We start from the raw sequence: 18,085 nt of genomic DNA on the forward strand, positions 1-18,085 counted from the left end.
AAACCTGGTTAAGGCTTAAGGATCATTGCCATTCACTTGTGAGCTTGTCTGTCACAGAAGCAAGGGGATGCAACTACCTTTGAAAGCAGTGATCCCTTTCAATCTGTTACTTTTTTAAGATTACATTTGGGAAACTAACTTCTAACTTCTGAGTCTACAGTGATTTTCTTAAAGATTTTATTTATTATTTGACGAGAGAGAGAGAGAGAGAGAGAGAGAGCAAGCACAAGCAGGGTGAGTGGCAGAGGGAGAAGCAGGTTCCGTGCTGAGCAAGAACCGCCCCCCCCCAATGTGGGACTCAACGTGGGGCTGGATCCTAGGACTCTGGGGTCATGACCTGAGCTGATGGCAGCTGCTTAACCAACTGAGCCACCCAGGTGCCCCTATAGTGATTTTTCAACAGGTTCTCAGATAAAAAAAATAAATGGTATGTTTACTGGCAGGATCTTTTCAAACCCTGCTGTTGCTTTGAATGTTTATAGATATAAACTGGCTAGAGCAGATACAGAATCATAGGAAACCTTAGGGCTGGAAGGGACTTTAGAAATTTTCTCTTTCATATCCCTAAAATCCTACATAGGATCATAGTGACAGTATTAGAATTTATTTTCTTTGCCCATTTCAATGAGAAAGAAGGGTGTGTTTAGATTTTTTAAAAAATAATTTTGTGGGTGTGGTTATTAAGTTGTTATTACTGTGGTTACTAGAAAACAGATTATCTTGGCTTTCACTGAAGAAAATCAAAGGATTATACTCTGAGATTCATGCTTGTAATTTTCTCCAAATTACATATTTACACCATAGATCTCTGAGTTATGGAGCTATAGGAGTAATTGTTGGACATGAATTTACACATGGATTTGATAATAATGGTAAGTACTGGTTCCGTTGTATAAGCTGCCACTTTTATGATAATGTTGATGATATGGATGTTAATTGTTGCTATTATCTTTGCATAGTGGCATCATCATAGACTGAAGATTATCCAAAGCAGTATGATTGCTGATTGAAAACTTTCTCCCATGTCTTGCTGTGATAGCTTGCCATAAATAAATAATTGTTCCCATTGGTGATGGGCTAGCATGAAAAAAAAGACCTTGTAATTTCAGTGAAATTAGCTTTGCATTTAGATCAGATTGCTATAGCTGCCACGAGTGTTACACGAATTGCTTCATAGCTTCTCCCCTTTGTCATTTTTTTATTCACCATCTTGAGATGCTGTCCCTGGAGGTGTGAGCTCTGCTCCCAAGATGATTATAAATGCTGCCAAGTTAGGACTCACCCAGTTAGGACTCTGGAGCTTGGCTGCCTTATCCCATTATACTATTGCAAGGATTATGCAATGCTTAAGCTCTGTTTTTCTCTATCCTGGCATATATTCAGAATTTTGTTAAAAGGCTACACTTTCCTAATAATGTATAATATATAAGAATATGCTATGTATCCTGATGACATTTAAGCACAAGAACAGAGTATGACATAAACTACTGAAATTAGCACCCTTTGAGAGTCATCATTTTTCATCAACACTCCTTTCGCCTTTACCTTTGAGCATTATTGAGAGTCACATGAAATGTCTAAAATTTATGAATTAGCCACAAATTACAATTATGATTGTATGGCAGATTCAAGAAGCTGGCTGGCACAAGGCAAGGTTGTGTAGAGGGACCTCTTTCTTCCAAGCTTGTGGGGTCTCCAACATCCTTTCCTGGATGCCTACACCAGGGCCAGACTCTTTTGGTTCTTCTCCTTCTGGACAGTTCTTCCTGTGCTCCCAGCAGCCCTTCCTGAGTCACTTAGGGTTTCTATTTCTCTGGTGTCTCCCCTCCCTATTAAAACGTAGCTGCTTTATAGTCATCACAATCTCCAGAGCTACACTTTCTATCTTTGCATGTTTATCTAAGATGAGGATATTAGCTAAGAAACATAACCCAGTAGTGATCTCTTGGTTCTGGGGCCTTCTTCCTGGGAAATATGAAGTACAGTTCTCCTCCTGAATCTTTTGGAGGCCTTCTGGAGCCATTCTCAGAGGACATGATCTAATGATGGCAATTGCATTCTGTAACCAATACTTAGAACAGAGAGTTACATGGTTAACTACATACCTAGTAACTGTTTAATGATTGGTTGGATAGTGTGTGGAGGACAGTGACTCCATGCTCTCCTTGGGGTGTTGGTAGTGGCATCCACCCTTGCCAAAGAGCTTTGGATTATTTCAATTTGCTTTGTGGACTTTTGTATAAGCCCAGTGAAGAGTTCTTTGCATAATTAAATTTAAACCAATAGTAATCTTGAATATAAACGATAGTCCAAATCTACTCAAACTTTTTTTGAAGGGTATAGCCAAAACAGAGAGTGAGCCTGTAGCAAAAAACAACATGTAGAATTAATCTTTTTTTCCATTATGTTTTGGAGATTTCCATTCTGGTTCCAAGTTCTCTTTTTTGGAGCAACCTTCCTTGTCACAGCAGGACAGATGGGCCTTCTATGCACACTGGTGGCTGTGGGATGATTCATAACAGAGGTTTTATGTGTCTCTCAGCTCCTAGCACTGTGGAGGAAATACGTTCCTATAAGGCTGAGTCAGGGGCTGTGGTCTCACAGTGTGAATGACTCACTAGGCTGGGCCTATGGATCGTTTGGAATTTCACTGGTAGTGGTGCTCCACCTCCCTCCATGGGCTTTCTGAATGAAACCATTTCATTTCATAATCTAGAGAACATTTTCGGTCATATCAGGTGAAAATAAAGAATTCAAGATTGGTTCACAGTGTACATGCCATAAGTTGATGAATCTTATTTTTAGAATGTTCTTTGTTGCTTAGAAGGAAAGAACTTCTTTAAACCTCTTTCTCCCCTCCACACTGCCTTTTACAATTAACTTGTGACAGTGGTGAGGAGGTGGGAGCTGCTTCCAGGAGTGACCCTTGCTACTGGGACTGCTTTTTCAAGGTCTGTTGAATTGAGGGAAAGGGAAAATGAAGAAATTAGTTTCCATAAATAATACAGATTTCTTTTTAAAAGTTTTTATTTAAATTCCAGTTAGTTAACATATAGTGTAATGTTAGTTTCAGGTATACAATACAGTGATTCAACACTCCTTATATCAGCCTCTGCTCATCCCAGGTGCACTCCTTAATCTCCATCACCTATTTCACCCATGCAACCAGCCCCTCTTCTCTGGTAACCATCTGGTTGTTCTCTAGAGTTAAGCATCTGTTTCTTGATTTGCCTCTCTTCAACCCCCCTTTGCTCATTTGTTTCTTAAATTCCACATATGAGTGAAATCACACGATATTTGTTTTCCTCTGACTTATTTCACTTAGCATATACTCCCTAGCTCTATCTCTGTCATTGCAAATGGCAAGATCTCATTCTTTTTCATGGCCGAGTAATAATACACACACACACACACACACACACACACACACACCACTTCTTTATCCATTCATTCCATTCATCTGTCGATGGACACTTGGGCTGCTTCCATAATTTGGCTATTGTAGATAATGCTGCTATAAACATTAAACAATGCTGCTATAAACATGTATCCCTTCGAATTAGTGTTCTTGTATTCTTTGGGTAAATACCCAGGAGTGTGGTTGCTGGATTGTGGGGTAGCTCTATTTTTAACATTTTGAGGAACCTCCCTACTGTTTTCCACAGTGGCTGCACCAGTTTGCATTCCCACCAACAGTGCAGGAGTGTTCCTTTTTCTCCACATCCTCACCAACACTTGCTATTGCTTGTCTTTTTGATACTAGCCATTCTGACAGGTGTGAGGTGATAGCTCATTGGAGTTTTGATTTTCGTTTCCCTGATGATGAGTGATGTTGAGCATCTTTTCATGTGTCTGTTGGGCATGTAGATGTCGTTTTTGGAAAGATGGTGTAAACCCTATCAAAATATCACCAGCATTTTTCACAGAGCTAGAGCAAAGAATCCTAAAATTTGTATGGAACCACAAAAAACCCTGAATAGCCAAAGCAATCTTGAAAAAGAAAAGCAAAGCAGAGGCATCACAATTCCAGACTTTAAGCTATAGTACAAAGCTTTAGTCATCAAAACAGTATGATACTGTCACAAAAATAAACACATAGATCAATGGAACAGAATAGAAAACCCAGAAATGATTCCACAAATATATGGCCAATTAATCTTTGACAAAGCAGGAACGAGTATCCAGTGGGAAAAAGACAGTCTCTTCAACAAATGGTGCTGGGAAAACTGAAGAGCAACATGAAAAAGAAAGAAACTGGACTGCTTTCTTACAGCATACATAAAAATAAATTAAAAATGGATTAAAGATCTAAATATGAGACCAGAAACCATAAAAATCCTAGAACGCAAGTAATACAAATATCTTTTAACTTTCCTTTTGGCTAGGTAGAAAATATGATAAAAATGGAAACCTGGATCCTTGGTGGTCTACTGACTCAGAAGAAAAGTTTAAAGAAAAAACCAAGTGCATGGTTAACCAATATAGCAACTATTATTGGAGGAAAGCTGGCTTAAATGTAAGTACTTCTCTCCCTCCCTCTGCTGCTCCTCCTGCTTGTTCTCTCTCTCCCTCTCTCTCTCTCTTCAAATAAATAAATAAAATCTAAAAAAAAATGAAATGCAAATTCTTGAGGCTTACTTCAGCCCTCTTGACCCAGAATCCTGGAGGGAGGGAGCGGGGCACTGGTCTTCAGGCAGTCTGTCTTTTCATAAGCCCTCAGGTGACTTGACTCTGATACAAGCTCAAATTTGAGTATCACAGGCCTAAACATTAGTTTGTTTTCCTAGATTTAGATAAATGTAAAAAATATTGCAGTAAACATAAACAATAACATTCTTATGAATCTATACTCCCTATCATTTTTAAAAATTTCCTTCCAAATTACTACTTAAGTTTAACTCATTGAAATAAATCTCACTAATTTGAATTAATGACTGAATCGGTTAAGAGATGTTATAGAACTTTGAACAAAAGAAATGTACTTTTAAAATGTTTATTTTCTATTATATTTACATGCATACATTTCCATGAAGGCAAGAATGAAATTTTTTACACGCCATTTGTGTGCATTAAATTTTGTTCCTTTCTTGCCTTGCCTTCACCCCCTCTTGGCACTCTTTTCTTCCCTACCTGTCATTCATCTGAATCACCTTGCTACACTCTTTCCGTGCTCACCCAGAAAAAGACACACACCACAAACTCCTTTAGCTAATGGTTTTCAGTGGCTGCCTAGAAGTCCACAGTGGGAACATACTCTAACATAGTCACCTAACCTCTTATTGAGAGAGGTCACACTTTGTCTCCACTTCTTTTCCCACAGCAAGTGCTGCTGTAACTCTCATTATGTACATATCCTTTATGTCCACCAAGGAGAAATTCCTCCTGTCACCAACAAGTTACTATATTCATATTCCCACCAGTGATACATGAAGGAGCATTTACTTATTCAGTTATTTTCTCACCAATATATGAGAACTTTAAAAAATATTACAGATGTTAAAATTTTGTCCTTCACATTACAGTGTTTTCTCCCAGATATATTATGCATCCATTGGACTTTATGTATGGCATCTTTTGACATACGAAAAGTAAACATTTCTATAGAGCCAAAGATACCTATTTCTCTTAAAAAATAGTTTCTGCATTTCCATTCTATATCATATATATAGCCTCTTGGCTCTTCTGGAAAGGTTTTTGTTGTTATTTTACATTTGAATCTTCCTGCATGTAAAACATTTTTTTATGGGGTTTAATGTGAGAGTTCACTTTTCTTCCAAAAGGATAGCCAATTGATCCAATATCATTGACTAAAAGACATTTTTTCTCACTGAATTGAATGTTTGTCAAATTTTAGAAATCTCCTATATATTGACATCCATTTTTAGATTGTGTATTCTATTCTGCTGGTCTGTTTGTTGGTTTCTACACCAAGGTCTCATTACCATGGATATATGGATTGTTCTGGTATCTGTCAATACAAGCTTTCCCTCACTTTTCTTCCTTTATGTGCTTGGCCATTCTCAGGCAAATATACTTCTGTATATGGTCCAAGATCATATTACCTATTATCACCCTGTCCCCCAAAGAAAATCCCATTGGGATTCTAAGGTAAATAATATTCAGTGTATGGAATTGGCATTTTTATGATATAGTCTTCTTGTTCAAGAACATGGTATGTCTTTTTATCTGTTTGGCTCATTTTAAGTTTTCCAATACAATTGTATAGTTTTCACTATATATTTTATTTCCTGCAAATTATTTTTACTTCTTTTTTGTTTTCCTTATTTTGTTGGTTTGATCAGGTTTTCATGCCCTCTCCCTACTATTAATATTTTCTTGTAGTTCTTTTTTTATTGCATTTGCTGCCCCTGCTTTCATAATTACAAGAAATAGATGTCTTAGGAACTGGGTGGCTCACTAGTTGAGCTCTGCCTTTCGCTCAGGTCGTGATCCTGGGGTCCTGGGATGGAGTCCCACATCAGGCTCCCCACAGGGAGTCTCCTTCTCCCTCTGCCTATATCTCTGCCTCTCTCTCTATGTCTCTCATGAATGAATGAATGAATGAATGAATGAATAAAATCTTAAAAATAGAAGTAGATTTCTCTTGTTGGATCTGACAATAAGAGAGCAATAATGAAGAATTGTTGGTAGGATATGGATCTGCAGGAAGCCTTTACTCTAAAATACACAGGCACACACTATGCTCCTAATTTGTGTAGTCAAGGGGACAGCATGTAACAGAAGCAAGAGACCTGGGGATCCCTGGGTGGCACAGCGGTTTGGCGCCTGCCTTTGGCCCAGGGCGCGATCCTGGAGACCTGGGATCAAATCCCACATCGGGCTCCCGGTGCATGGAGCCTGCTTCTCCCTCTGCCTATGTCTCTGCCTCTCTCTCTCTCTCTCTCTGTGACTATCATAAATAAATAAAAATTAAAAAAAAAAGAAGCAAGAGACCACATAGAACTGACGGTCTTCCTGATTCTTCAACCATATTGAACACCAGGAACACCACTCCTTGTCCAGGCAGAGAAACCAGAGGCTATATCCTTGAATAGTATCTCTAGCTCTTTCATCACTGTTCTGGAAAGTCATGTCTCTACCCATATATTTTTAAAAGATCTACAACTATGTCATGAGAAGACCTGAAATAGGTGCTTCTGCTTATCTGTTTTCAATTCAAAGACTATCAAATTGTGAAAATACATCTTGAATATATTTTGCTTCAAGAAAAGCATAGAGGAGGGGTTCTAGAGTCAGACAGAGGTTCAAATCTTGATTCAACCAATTACAAGTTTTGTGAATTTGGGACAGTTGCTTAACATTCCTGAATCTCAGAGTCTTCATCTGTGAAATAGGTCACTCTTTCTGAACTCAGTCATTTGTTTAAAGAATTAAATGACTGAAATTGGGTACAGGACCAGCATCATAATGTCTGACATGCAATGCATTATAGCTAATATTATTACTTCTTTGTGGTATACTCAAAGGCACCCCATCCTAGGGAAAAACAAAGCCAAAGACTTTGGGGCTGGAAAAAAACAAACCGAACAAAAAGCACTATTAGAACAGTTTTCTTGGATGAAGGGAATGCATATTTCCTGATGATTGTTATATGCAGACTTGGGCGGTAGACTTTTCAGTTATCTGAAACAAATTTAATCCTCATACTGGTTCTCAAAGGTGTACATATTGCTGGCCCATTTATGTATAAGAAAACTGAGGCTCAAAGAGATAAAACCCATAGTAGAGTCTAGATTAGAATTTAGATTGGTGTGACTCCAAGATCTATATTCTTCCCTCCATATCATGCTGTCATTCTCTTATTTTAAGTTCATTTTACTCCTAGATGGTGTGTTGGTGGGAAGACTATTCTACAGCATCCATTTGAGCTAAAATGTCAGATACCGAAACTACCAGCAAATGTGTGCTTTGTCACAAGGATGATAGAAAGGGGATGCCTGTGTTGGCATCAATCCAATCAACTGTCAGAAAACAGCTTTAGTCTTGTTCCCAGAGAAAAGAGAGTGGCTTCCTTTGTGGATATAAAGGACTGTGCTTTATTTTCTGGCTCTGTTTGGGGATGTTGGTCCTCTATGCCTGAATCCTTTGCAGTGAACTGGAGAGAGCTCCAGTAGAGTGCCACAGCAGACTGTTAGCAGCTCCTGAGTCTTGAGAGGCAAACCTATGGCCAATATGGTCTACTGAGGTGCTCTAGAGTGGGAGGACCCAGAGGGGCGAGGCTATTCTCCAAACCTCCAATTTTGATAAAGCTTAGAGGAACCAGGAAGGAGATTAAATTCGAGTGTGAGTGGATATAAATAGAAGCACAGGAGTCAAGAGCAGTCTTGACTTGAGAAGCTAGCATATTACCAGACTCTGGAGACAAACTGCTTGGGTTTGAATCCCTGTGAAATGTGGGTGCTTCATTTAATCACTCTTAGGGAAGGTTCACTGGAAGCAAAACCCAAGAAGGGGTTCCTTAGGTGACTTATTTAGGAAGCAGTTTCAGGAGAAACCTATAAGAGGATGAGGAAAACATGCTGGTTTCAGGAGTTTAGCCTCGGCCTGATCCCATAGAAGGTTTTGGAGCCTGAATCGCACCACAGTAATTGTGGTGAGTAAGAGGCTAGACAATTCTAAGTGCACATTGGTCAGTTGCTGAGAGGTAGGTAGGGGATCACCTCCCAGGAATCTTCGGTGACGCAGCTCCCCTAAGCTAAGCTTAATCTTTTGAGCTTGCAGCAGTCATAGTAATAGGTGCTCAGTGTTGGTGGAAAAAAGGGTTCTGGTGTAATACTGACAACATCTGTTCCACTCTCTGAGCTTTTCTTTCCCACTTTGTTAGACAAGGGTGGTGGTAACAGCACTTACCTTGTGGGATTGTCATAAAAGAAAGAATGTATGTGAGAGCAGGAGTGGGAACTTTGGGGGACAGAAGCATTCTGGGTGATTGCAGAAAGAAATGTTTTTTGCAATCACTTTGTTTTTATCCATTGGTATTACTTGATACCTGGGTGATATTACTTGTGGTATTACTTGATACTTGGGCTAGTTTAAAAGTCAAGAGTGGGTAGGTAGGATCCATGGATTTAAAGTTTAGAGCAGAGTGTATAGATTTCATGTTGCTGCTATCACAAATCACCACAAAATTAATGACTTGAAAGAACACAAACACTGTTTTTTAAAAAAGATTTTATTTATTTATTCATGAGAGAGAGAGAGAGAGAGAGAGAGAGAGAGAGAGGCAGGCTCCCTGCGGGGAACCTGGCGTGGCACTCAATCTCAGGACCCCAGGATCATGACCTGAGCCAAAGACAGACGTTCAACCGCTGAGCTACCCAGGTGTCCCACAAACACTGATTTATACAGTTCTGTGTGTCGCACTCAGGTCTCAATGGGCTAAAGTCAAGGTGTAAGCAGAGCTGCTTTTTTTTTTACTAGCTGCTCTAGGGGAGAATCTATTTTGTTGCTATCCCTAGCTTTTAGAGGCTGGCCACATGCCTTGGCTCATGGCCCCTTCTTTCTTCAGAGCCAGCAATGGCTGGTCACAGCTCACATTGCATCACTCTGACACCCTCTCTTGACCTCCTTTTCCTCTATTTACGTGGACCTTTCTAGTTACATTGGACCCACCTGGATAAGGCAGGCTAAAGTCTCAGGGTCCTTTACTTAATCATATTTTAAGAATTCCTTTGCCACATAAGATAACCTTTCCATGGGTTCCAGGAATTTAGGACATCTAGGAATTTAGGATATCTTTGATAGGTTTGAGGGGTGGGCATTATTCTGCCTCTTATGTAGGGATTGACAAACTTTGTCTTCAGAGGGCCAGACTATATGGAGTTTCGGTTTTGTGGGCCATAGGTCTTTGTGGCAACTCCTCAGCTCTGCTGCTGTAGCAAGAGAGCAGCCACAGACAATATGTACATGAACGGGCATGGCTGTATTGCCCTCAAACTTGAATTATGGACACCGAATTTGAATTTCATGTGATTTCCATATACCACAAAATATTTCCCTTCTTTTGATCCCCCCACCCCAGCCATTGAAAAATGTAAAGTCCAGTTTCACTCTATATCCTGTATTAAAACAAGTAGCAGGTTGATTCTGGCTTGTGGGCTATATTGGTTTGGAGTATTTTTTGTCCCAGCCTATTTAGGGATTTCAGAAACAATCTTTAGGTGTTTAGAGGAATTTCTTCACCATGCTTGGCTGGTTATCCTACACATTGCAGACCTTGACCTTGTGGCCTGTGCTACTTCTGTCTGATTTTTGTCTCCCATGAGAACTATCCTCCTTTTAATTTTTTATGGAAGTTGCTGAAGGTAAAATGTTGATGGTTGGTGAAGTTTTGTTCCTGTGTGGATGGTAAATGTCTGGAAATACAAGCACACTGAAAAGAATACTCAAATTATATGAATTAATCAGAGAAAGTAATCTGTGTATTGACATTTCTACTTTTTCTCCATTAAACCAGCGTCACTCAGAATATTGTTAACATTTTATTGGAGCTGGCTAAATTGGTGAGAATACAGAGGTGGGTGAGAAAGAAATGCGTAGCATAATAAAATAGAAATTATTATATTCAGGAGCACCTTGCTGGAGTTCGTTTGCCATCTCACAATATATTATGACTACCTGTGATTTATTGAATGTAATTTTCTCTTTAAAATATGGCACTTTTTCTTGCTATCATATTTATGTCTCTTGCTGAATGATAGTTGGCTGAAAAACACTCTTTCTTTTTCTTCTTGTTAGGTGAAGGGGAAGCGGACCCTGGGAGAAAATATTGCTGATAATGGAGGTCTACGGGAAGCTTTTAGGGTATGCACTGCAGCATTTGCTGTGATTTTTAAAATTAAACTATAGAATGCCATGTGGGTGCACCTCAATTTACACTGCAGACATATTCTTGAGGAGTTAGATTTCTGTCAATTCTGTGAATTTCTGTAAATAGAATTATATTTTCACATTGACTCTGTCATACTGTATTATATGAATAGAGCTGCATTTTTTTCTTTTTTCTCTTTTTGGGGTATAAAGTCACCTTAAAGAATAATATTTGTTGTTAAGAATCATGTATTTAAAGGATAGTTTCCAGTAGATGCATTCACAGTAATATCAAAGCATGCTACAGAAATCTCCTTGGGGCTACGTTCATATGAGTTTTCCTGGAGTACTCTGTCTCGATAGCCCTTGCAATTTTCTCTTAAAATACCAAACTTCTCAATTGTGGCCAGAGGCAGGTGGTTCTCATATAGCGGGCCAGGTAAGAGTCCATAGTAAAGTTTTCATCATCCTCTGGTCCTTGGTTAAACAAGAAATGAGGATGATGTGGACAGATTTTCATAAAGGTAAATGCATTTAATGTAAAGACCAGGCTGTTGTTCTGAGGTTACCTCCTTCTGTATTCTGGTTAACACACATTTCATAAAATGATGGTGATTGAAGATGATAGTTCTCCCTTTTATTTGGAAAAATAAAAAATTGGCCCCAATATATTGACCCCAAAATTTATTTCCATAGTTCTTGCTATTGTGTTAGAAAACAAACAGCTTTTTTGGGGGGGGTAGTTTAACGTGTGAATGCTTTGGCCCAGCTGCTTTTGTATCTATTGAGTGTAAAAATCTTTTTGCAGGTGAACCTGCCTCACTGTTAAGCAACACAACATTGATTTGCATTTCCAGGGGTTGGTTTTGTTAAAGGAAAACGTGACAGGATGCATTTTATACATGGTGGAGGATGTATTTAGGATCTCTGCTCTGGGTGAGAAAAGAGGAAAACAATCATTGCAGAGGATCATCCCTTCTGCTTCTCTCACCAGGCTTACCGGAAATGGATAAATGACAAGAGGCAGGGAGTTGAGGAGCCTCTCCTACCGGGCATCATCTTCAACAACAACCAGCTCTTCTTCCTGAGTTATGCTCATGTGAGTAAACCAATGAAGGGGCATCAGAGATGAAATGTGGGACTTTGGCTTGCTCCCATGGTCAAAGGTTTAGAACAGAAGGTTAGTGGTATAACTTTGATTGTAGCTAAAATTTTATCTTGCTGCTTATCTTGAGGATACTTTTCACCTTCTTAATGTTCTATGGAACATAATTAATTAACTGATTAAGTCAGGGTTTATTGATGTTGTTTATCAAGTGGGTTACAAGCCCTACCATAACCCACTTGATATTTCTTTAATTTATGCTGACTTCTTAAAGTATGTATTACACTTTATAACCATTTCTAGCAATTTGTTCTTTGGCTCTCATGGCCTTGCCTTTTGCTGTTTTTCACCTTTATTTTGCAAAATACTATCCCACCACTTTCAACCTGGGGGGGGGCCCTAAAGGCTGTGTTTTTCATGGCCAAATGAGTATGTGAAGACTGTGAAAGATGAAAACAACAAAAGCAAGGAGAATTGTATCACCCTTTTGTGAGTTTAATGGGTTTTCTGAGCAGAAATTGAAAAAGGATGTATACTCAAAAAGATATAATTCTGAGCTCAAGTCTCTGGCTAATGAGGCAAGTGCTAATTCTTTGTTGCTATTGGTTATTGCACTGGCTTATGTCACCAATGTGAAGGCCTCATTTTCAAAGCAGCCAGGGATGGTTCAAAGAAGGTTCTAATGCATGGCTTCATAGCGGGCAAAGGTGTATCTATAAGACCATGGTTGTTACCAGCACAACCTTCCTTTGCTCAGTCTTTGCATTGGCTCCTCGATAAGTTGATTCCTTCCCATATCTTTGGTTGAGTCTGGCTAAAGGATTCTCACCTTTCTGAGATCTTTTCTTTTTTAAAGCTGATATGACAACACTAAATCAATGATTTATCAACATGACATCAGTGAAACTGGAGTCACCAAAATGACCTTCTTTTTTAGTTTTCCTGTTGCTGTCAACACATCCCTGGTCTTTGGGTCTTCCTGGTTAGAATATCTAGATTCTTTGGTCTTACTTCATTTGTTTATCCTTATTTTTATGACATGGGTTCCCAAAGCTAGGTGTTTCATCCTTTTAACCTCTCTTTAAATTCATCTTCTCTTCTTCCTCATTCCCTTAATTGTCTGTAGACTAGCTCTTAAATCTCTTCTACTCTGTATTATCCCAACAGCCTGAGGGCATGTTTTTCTGACTTTGGCATCTTTCCACCACTGTCTTACATGCCCCTGAAATACCACTCTTATTTCATAACTGACCTGCTGAGGGAACTGCAGTGACTCCCAAGTGCCTATCACATCGAGGCCAAACATGTGCAGCTGGCTCTCATAGTTCCGTCCAGTCTTATCCGAGTCTATGCAACCAGCTCTGAGTTGCTGCAGTTCTACCAGACTCGCCCTTAGCCAGGCAGGTGTCCTCACGTCCACCCTGCAGTGTTATGCCTATTACTATCCTGGGGCTTTGCTTTTGATTTTCCTTGTATAATGTGACCTCCTTCATACTCCTCCCCCTCAGATTATTTAATCCTATCTGTCTTTCAGGCTCCATCTCAAGTTCCCCCTCCTCCACATTTTCCACAAACTTCCCCAAGGACTCAGGTTCTTTCTTTCTCTCTCTTTTTTGAATCTCCAACTCCTTTTCACTTCTCTTCATTACTATGCAGTTGAGTCCTTGATTATTCTAAAAATGTTGAGGACTCTTATCTCCATAGCTCATCTTCTGGATCCTTATATTTCTTATGTATCTCCATAGCATCCAGCAGAGAGGCTGGGTACACTGAAGACACTTGACATTTTTAGATGAATTGCTTCAAAAGGATAAGACTAAGGAACAGTTTCAGTTAAGGAGACTTTTGGGGGGAGGCGGTCAGTACCGGGCCAGATAACTCAAACAAACAAACAAACAAACATAATATAGTTAGAATTTTCTAGAGCAGGGGTTGGCAAACCAAGACCCATGGGCCAAATATGGTCTCCTGTCCATTTTTGTAAAAAACTATTTTATTGGAAAAAAGCCATGCTCTTTCCTTTGTGTTACAGGTGGCCAGTTTTGTGCTACGGGCAGAATTGAGTAGTTGACACAGAGACCTTCTGATCTGCAAAGCCTAAAATACTTAATGTGTGCCCTTTGACAGAAAAAGTTTGCTGACCCTTGATTTAGAGGACAAAGTACAATGTCCGTTGTTTTTTACTTAATCAAAGCTCATCTTAGTTATATCCTAGTCCACAAAATCTTTTTGTACTTTAGTAAAGTAGACTAACTGGTAGCAACATTACCTTCATAGTTTTTGAAATGTCTTCAAATAAAATTCCTAAGCATATCTGATTTATTTTAAAACAAAGAGATTTGGGAAAAAATGGAAATCTATTTTATGTTACTAATGAGAAATTTATCTTGAAGGTTTTCCTACAGACAGAAGAAGGGGATTTTCAGTCTTTTGGTCATTGGAATAAGTCTGCCTATAGGGAGTAAAGTTATTTTCCCTCCTGAGAAGATACTAAGAAAATAGTCATAACCAGAGTGTGTTTTCAGAAGTCTCTTAAATGATTTATGAAGCAAAGACAGTACTATAACAATACTTTATAATCACGTAGGAATATAAGAAGAAATAACACAAGAAAAACGAGGTAATAACAAATGCCAGAAACAACTTCATCTTGGCTACTAGCTTCTGAGGAAATGAAGGAATCACATTACAAAAGCATCTTCACAGTCCCACTTCGATGGTTTATCTTCATCAAAAGCAGTAGCATTATATCACCTTTTCTGCTTTGTATGTCCCCATAGTTTCCATGACCTGTTAATTTTTTCCCTCAGAATATTCTCCTTATCCTACTTCTCTCCATTCCTGTTTATATCTATTTAGTGGCCACTCATTGAGAACCTTCCTGAGGCCCCATAAATACTCTTCAAACTAGCCTCTTATTTCCTCTATGCACCCCTGCCAGATGATTCTTTTAAAAACAGGATTTTATCATTTTCTTGCTCAAACAGCATGTTTAAATATAGTTTAAGTTCTTTAGCTTGTTGCTCAAGGCTTCAGAACTCTGGCACCATCCTCTCTCCCCGCTGGTCTGCCATTGCTGCCCATTACGCACCCCACAGTCCAGCCACACTGAATGCCTTGCTTTTTCTTCTCTCTCAGATAGGTCTTTGTTTTTTTAAAAGATTTTATTTATTTATGAGAGAGAGAGAGAGAGGGAGAGAGAGAGGCAGAGACACAGGCAGAGGGAGAAGCAGGCCCCATGCAGGGAGCTTGACGCGGGACTCGATCCCGGGACTCCAGGATCATACCCTGGGCTGAAGGCGGCGCTAAATCACTGAGCCACCCAGGCTGCCCTCAGATAGGTCTTTCCTTCCATGTTCTCCTGCACTTGGAATTCCCCCCATCATCTCGTGTCTCCTAGTTCTTTTCGCATTTCAAGACTATGTCATGTTTCCAGACACATTTTAAGTCAGGATTAAGTCAGTTCCAGGGCAGGAACAAACAATACACGGACAATTTCTTTTGTGGTTCTGCTCCCTGTCTGACCAGTTGACGGTGGAGCTCCACTCGTGGTTATTTCTCAAGGACTTGGGTGCTGGAGCCTTTATCTCAGCACGTGTTTACATGTTCACCATCAGAGGAGGAAAGTGAGATAAGGAAATGTCCAGTGGACCTTCCTGTGGCATCTTAGATTGTTCTTAAGACACTGAAACTTCTGCTAGGTTTTTAAAACTTCCACAAGAATGTGCCATCTATCACTTCTTAGGGTGAGGCAAACAAGGCACTTAGGTTGCAGAATACTAACTTCTCATGACTATCCTCAATTCGGTTTTTCCTGTTCGAGTGAGTATGATTGACTTTGATAAGGGCAATATATTCCAAGCATTATATCATTTGGGTTAATACATTGTCTGATTCCTGGGCATATACACTATTCTCTAGATTAAAGAAATTTGCCTGGAAACCTTCCTGATTTACTCAAATTGTGGAATTATGCACAACAATAAAACCTTCTACCCTGGGGATTAGAATAATAGATGTTGCTACTGATGAAGGTTTTATCTGATCTACCAAAACTGTTTGTCATCCACTGAGTCTAAAATTACTCTTCGATATAATTTGCAGCAGTTAAAGTGGTAGAAAGTGTGTAACTGAAAAGGAAACATAATTATTGGGATGCTTTTCTCTTCTAGGTGAGGTGCAATTCCTACAGACCAGAAGCTGCCCGAGAACAAATCCAAATTGGTGCTCACAGCCCCCCGCAGTTTAGGTAAATGGGCAGAATGGTGACCCTAATTTTTACCTATGCATCTCCCACCTCCTCCCCGACTCAGCCATCCCAGTGCTATACTAGATAGGAGATCTGAACAAAAGCCTGTATTGTGAACAGCGATATCTCCATTTTGCAGACAGAAGTATCTGGCCAAACAGAAACAGAGCATCTTTTCTTTCATTAGTAGGAAGCTAGTTTAGTCAGAATTCTCTCAAAAAAATTTCTGCAGTAGACATTCATGCATACCTCTAGTCCAGTGTTATCTCAAGGGATCCATGAGATAGTATAAGACTCCAAAGGTAGTTTAGAATCCAAATGATAGCTTTAGTATTAATTCGCATTTATTATCTTCCAGTTTTTGAAAGGCACCAGTCCATGGGTGCTCAGTAAACTGAAATATTTGATTTATCCAAACACCTACTTTTAGTGTGGAGGCCAAAATTGTCTCTTTCCTTAGACAAGGATGAGAGCTCACATACTGTGCCTTAAAACACATAGAGCTCTGGTTTATTTTGTGTTATAGAATATCCTATTTAATGCCTCTTGTTCTTTCATGCAGCCAACTGGCAGACATGAATGAGTACTGCTTTCTGAATAGCTCTGAACACAAAAGAGGATGTATGGTGATATTTAGCTATTAGAATTCGTATCTGAAGTCAAAACTGTGTTTTAGCCTTTAGTTTGAATCATTTTTTGCAACAGTTACTTCATGTGAAGGGAAAAGGATTATGAATTACAATCTTATGTAATTGTCAGAATGTACAAAATAATAAGTAAAAATAAAATTAAGGTTAGTATACTTACCCAGTGCTAGGTTCCTAGCACAGTTTGAGGGAGATTTTTTACAGTTGGGGTCAGAGAGAATTATAATGGGAAATACAAGAACTGTAATAATTTTTATTGATTGATTCTTTGCTTTGAACATGTTATATCTGGATAGCTTTATGTTTATTGAATCCATCAGCACAGTGCAGGAAAATCATCTAAAATTTCTCCTATATTTAAAAATCTTATTCCTAAAACCTTGCTTTAGAAATGCTTCAGATACTGGCTCTAAATTACCCAATAGCATAAAAACCTAATCACTGTGTTAGAAAATTCTCCCCCACTGGGCTAAACTGTCAAAAAAGTGCTGACAGTCTCTAATGGACCCAGATATGCTCCCACCAGTGACTGGTGCAGATGAAACCACACAGTAGATTAATTACATAACAGATAAGATTTTAGAAACTAATTTCCTCTTACTGACTAGTTGCCTGGAATGTTGGATTTTAGCTGATAATTTGCAGAATGTACTTAACTAATTATCAGCTAAATTCTCTTTAACATTTGCCCAGGGTGAATCACGCTATGAAATATGCATTCCTACTCATACATCCCAGCTAAAACCCAAGAGGTTTGAATACAGGCCAGTGTATTCCTTCAAATGCCCATGGGTGACAAAGTCATTAGGGAAGAAATAGTAACTAAGAATGCTGAGTCTCTAGTCAAACCTTTGAACATGCAGTTGAATAAGAAATAGATGAGGGGGCAGTTTTTGCTGGCTTGTTAGTGATGTCTGCAGTAACTATAGATTTTGAGTACAGTAGGAATCACACAATGGAAATACCACTGCCAATTAAAGTGCTGAGTAGGAATCCACAGTCTTTACTGCAGTCAGGGAACTTGCAAGAACACCAGAATTTGGAACTAACTGCAGTAAAGCATTACTCATCAATAACGAGTACACACCATTCATTAGTTTGTTGTGTGGACCAAATTCTAGGTAAATGTGAATCTTTAAACATAATAGGAATTAAGCAAAAGTGTTTTTGTAGATCGAATGAGGTCTTGAAAGATAAAGATAGCAAGAGCATGCATGAATCTTACAAACATAAAATATTGAGTGAAAGAAGCCA

General features: G+C 39.1%; 1 protein-coding gene across 5 annotated transcripts in view; it reads left to right on the forward strand.

The window, feature by feature from the left end:
• Nucleotides 1–18,085, forward strand: part of PHEX (phosphate regulating endopeptidase X-linked) — a 209,739-nt gene that overhangs the window by 187,674 nt on the left and 3,980 nt on the right. For 4 of the 5 annotated variants that reach the window (XM_035711932.2, XM_035711933.2, XM_025438587.3 and 1 more), the window contains 5 exons: nucleotides 805–872; nucleotides 4,386–4,516; nucleotides 10,759–10,824; nucleotides 11,825–11,929; nucleotides 16,108–16,184. In XM_035711932.2, the coding sequence (XP_035567825.1) occupies nucleotides 805–872; nucleotides 4,386–4,516; nucleotides 10,759–10,824; nucleotides 11,825–11,929; nucleotides 16,108–16,184 (447 nt within the window). The remainder of the gene's footprint in view (nucleotides 1–804; nucleotides 873–4,385; nucleotides 4,517–10,758; nucleotides 10,825–11,824; nucleotides 11,930–16,107; nucleotides 16,185–18,085) is intronic. The other variant, XM_049107511.1, reaches the window with a different exon arrangement.

Source organism: Canis lupus, chromosome X (assembly GCF_003254725.2).
Source record: "Canis lupus dingo isolate Sandy chromosome X, ASM325472v2, whole genome shotgun sequence".
Taxonomy (NCBI): domain Eukaryota; kingdom Metazoa; phylum Chordata; class Mammalia; order Carnivora; family Canidae; genus Canis; species Canis lupus.